General features: G+C 41.4%; 1 protein-coding gene across 1 annotated transcript; it reads right to left on the bottom strand.

The window, feature by feature from the left end:
• Positions 1 to 411: 411 nt before the first annotated feature.
• Positions 412 to 2076, bottom strand: LOC114167191 (F-box/kelch-repeat protein At1g23390-like). The gene has a single exon (XM_028052198.1). It carries the CDS (start codon positions 1980 to 1982, stop codon positions 882 to 884), a length of 1101 nt encoding a protein of 366 aa, XP_027907999.1. The 5' UTR covers positions 1983 to 2076; the 3' UTR covers positions 412 to 881.
• Between the last annotated feature and the right edge of the window lie 1204 nt (positions 2077 to 3280).

The raw sequence follows: 3280 nt of genomic DNA, 5'->3' as shown, positions 1-3280 counted from the left end.
GATCGAAACACGAGAAACATTTAATATATTTCTCACAGTAATATTGCAGAGATTTATTAATTAAGATAAAAGAAACTATTTTCTACTTTTTTATTTTAAGTCGGCGTTCAATATTGATCTTAAATATTATCAACTTGTTATATTCGTCGTCGTCAACATACATTATCCGGGAAGGGCGATACCAATCTGACATAAGGGAGAGTTGAAGAAACATTAAGTTCGAAAAAAAAATTATTTAACTGTTTTTTAAATGTGGATATAAAAGAATTTAAGTTATATGTCTGATCTTAAATGCTAAAATATATCTTTTCTTTTCCAACAATTAATCATTGAAATGACTAAGCGCACATGATGGTAATCAGCGGTGGGACAAGTGTGAGGCTCAAAACTAAGAAGTGGAAACTTGAGAAATAAAAAACATAGAAAACACGTTCTCTTATTACGAAACCTCAACAAGTAAAATCCAAACTCTTGAAGGAACAATGCAAAAAAAGAGGAATTAAAGAACAATCTCTCACTGTAGGGAGGGAAAAATAACTTACAAGGGAGAAACCCCTCCCATAAAGAACAACCTCTTCAGCTCAAAACATACATGTCCTTACACTTTCATCATTCTTATCCATTTCCACAATGTTCTTTTTTTTCTTTTTCTTTTTCAGACATCTCACTCAGATTCAGCTTTTCTAGACATTTTCTTTATCATTTTCTTATAACTTTTTTGCCACTCAAATAATTTAACAAAAAAGTTATTAAAAAATTGACAGACTTGTCTGCCAATAAAAAAACGAAAATGACATTCCCAATTCTAAAACCTTAAATTTTTTTTCTTAAAACAAAATACCACAACTTACTATAGTAATTAACAAAGCTTTTCAACCCATTCACATGTGTTTCACGCAAAATGTCCGTGTCCCCGACATCACCGCACGCTGCAGATCCTCCATGCACACATTGCCGCCGCAAGCCACCATTCTCGCGCCGTGGCTCACGGCACCGTTCCGTACACTTCTCCACTCGCACCCGACACCGTTCACTACCTCACACGCCACCAATTCCTCCGGAACGGAAGTGTTCCTCGCGTAAACAAAGTCCCCAATCCACGTCACCTCCACCGAACCTAACTCCGAATCACCCATCACCTTCCAAACCATCTCCTTCGGCATCTCACCCACTTCCACCATTCTGGACCCTAACCCACCCCGAACCTCCCACAGCTTCACGCCTCTCACGTTCCCAAATTCCCCCACCACCCCCGCCACCATCAACCGCTCCCCTAGTGTTCCTGTGACGCAGTTAAAAACACTCTCATCAGGTCTCAAGTCAAACGGTCCCTCCCATTTTTTCGACACAGTGTCGAACGAGTATGTCACGCCCGAGTGTTTCTCCGTCAAGTGCATAACCTCTCCGGTGACAGCTACCGAAAGCCACGACGACGCCGTGGAATCCTTCAGCAGCGCCGGCATGGAGGGGCACGTCTCCCAGGCGCGGCTCTCCACGTCGTACATCTCCACCGCGAGCGGGTCGTCCTCGAACTCGCACGCGCCGCCGGCCACCACCACGCGCGAGCCCACGCGAGCCACGATGGGGTCGGTGCGCCACACTCGCGGTGAGGGCGCGTGGTGCCAGTTGAGGTGCAGCGCGTCGAGGGAGAAGGCGAACTCGGCGGGGGTGAGCGTGTAGAGTAGCGAGGAGTGCGAGGAGCGCACGGTAGAGGAGTGAGGACACATGTGGTTTTTAATCTCGAGCCACACGTCGGAGCGAGGGTCGTAAGCGTGCAGCTTTGTCACGTGCGAGGCGCGTGGGCTCTGAGTGAGGACGATGAGCCATGGCTTAATGGGGCGGAGATGTGCGAGAGAGGAGGAGACCGCACGCTTCCAGGAGTTTGACACGTGACAGATTGGCACGAGGTGGATGAGTGGCACGTGCGATAGTATTGCTTCTAGGATATCACCGTGAATGGGTGCTTCTTCTGCAGCTGCCATTACTAATAAGCAGAGAGAAAATAATTGTAAGGCTTGTTTGTTTGTTTATGTGTTTCTCTGCATTCCAGTTTCTTCTGAGTGAGTGAGACATGGCTATGGAGGGTTTATATAGTGATTGGAAAGAGGGATGGAAAACTAAAATTCTGAGTATCCAATGGCGGTGTGCCACCTCATTAGTGCTGTCAGATTGTGTATTGGTGAACGATAATGACCTGTCACATACCGAGAAAAGAAAAAGGAAAAAAATTAAATATAAAGAAGTGAACGTATACTTGCTTCAAATTACAATATATATACATATATATATATATATATATATATATATATATATATATATATATATATATATATTTCATATTTTTGTCTATGAAATAATAAACTTCCTTTTCTTGCGGATAACAAATAAGATATGTCAGATACAAACGTTATTTTACCTCAATCTGCAATCTCCTCCCTCAGTAGACTTCCTCTTGACTGCCATGTGTTATCTGTGGGTATTTCGGTTTGGACCGGTTTGGACCTGAGAAGGGTTACCTACGGAAGAGACTTCAATGCTCAAGTCAGCCAAAAACTCTCAGAAAGTCCAGGCCACTTAGCACGACTACCGCGGGCCTTAGGAGTTTTGCTGGTAACGCTATGCTAAGTTCTCGTTTAGTTTCTTTAGGATACCGGTTTAGGCCGGCTACTTCTTTAGTGACCTAGATTGGTTGCTCTTATAGCAGTTTAGGCTGGTTACTTTCATTTGCTTGGCGTATGTATGGTGATTATTTGCGTCCTTGGCAGCTATGTGGGCAGGTCTTATGGCTATAGTCGGACTAAGCCGCCTAAGTGTAGTACACTTCGAATTCTATAATTTTTAATTAAAGTTAGTACGAATTAAAAATTTATTGATATAACGACTCTACTTCGTAAAATAAATATGTTAATAGTTTTTTCTCTTTTACATAATATATTATTTTTATTCATTGTAAACTTAATTATTGATTTGATGTTTTATTTAAGTAAAATTATTAATTGAATAATTAATATTCTCTAGGAGTTTATTTTCTATTAACGCTTAAAAAGAAGTGTGCACATCATCAATCGATGTTTTGGTTACGTTGAACGTTTCACATTGTTGGTTGTTTTATGATCTAACAATTGGGGTTTGAAGTTATAGTTGGTTAATATGACAATTACGTTAGAATGAAATTAGTTATCAATGATCGAGCAATAGTCTTGCTCGGTTGGTGTGACAATCACTCTGGAATAAAATTAATGGGCAATTACCGAATAGTGACCCATTCGTAGAACTCAAA

This window comes from Vigna unguiculata, chromosome 2 (assembly GCF_004118075.2).
Source record: "Vigna unguiculata cultivar IT97K-499-35 chromosome 2, ASM411807v1, whole genome shotgun sequence".
In the NCBI taxonomy this organism is placed as follows: domain Eukaryota; kingdom Viridiplantae; phylum Streptophyta; class Magnoliopsida; order Fabales; family Fabaceae; genus Vigna; species Vigna unguiculata.
This window is presented reverse-complemented; position numbering and strand designations above follow the sequence as displayed.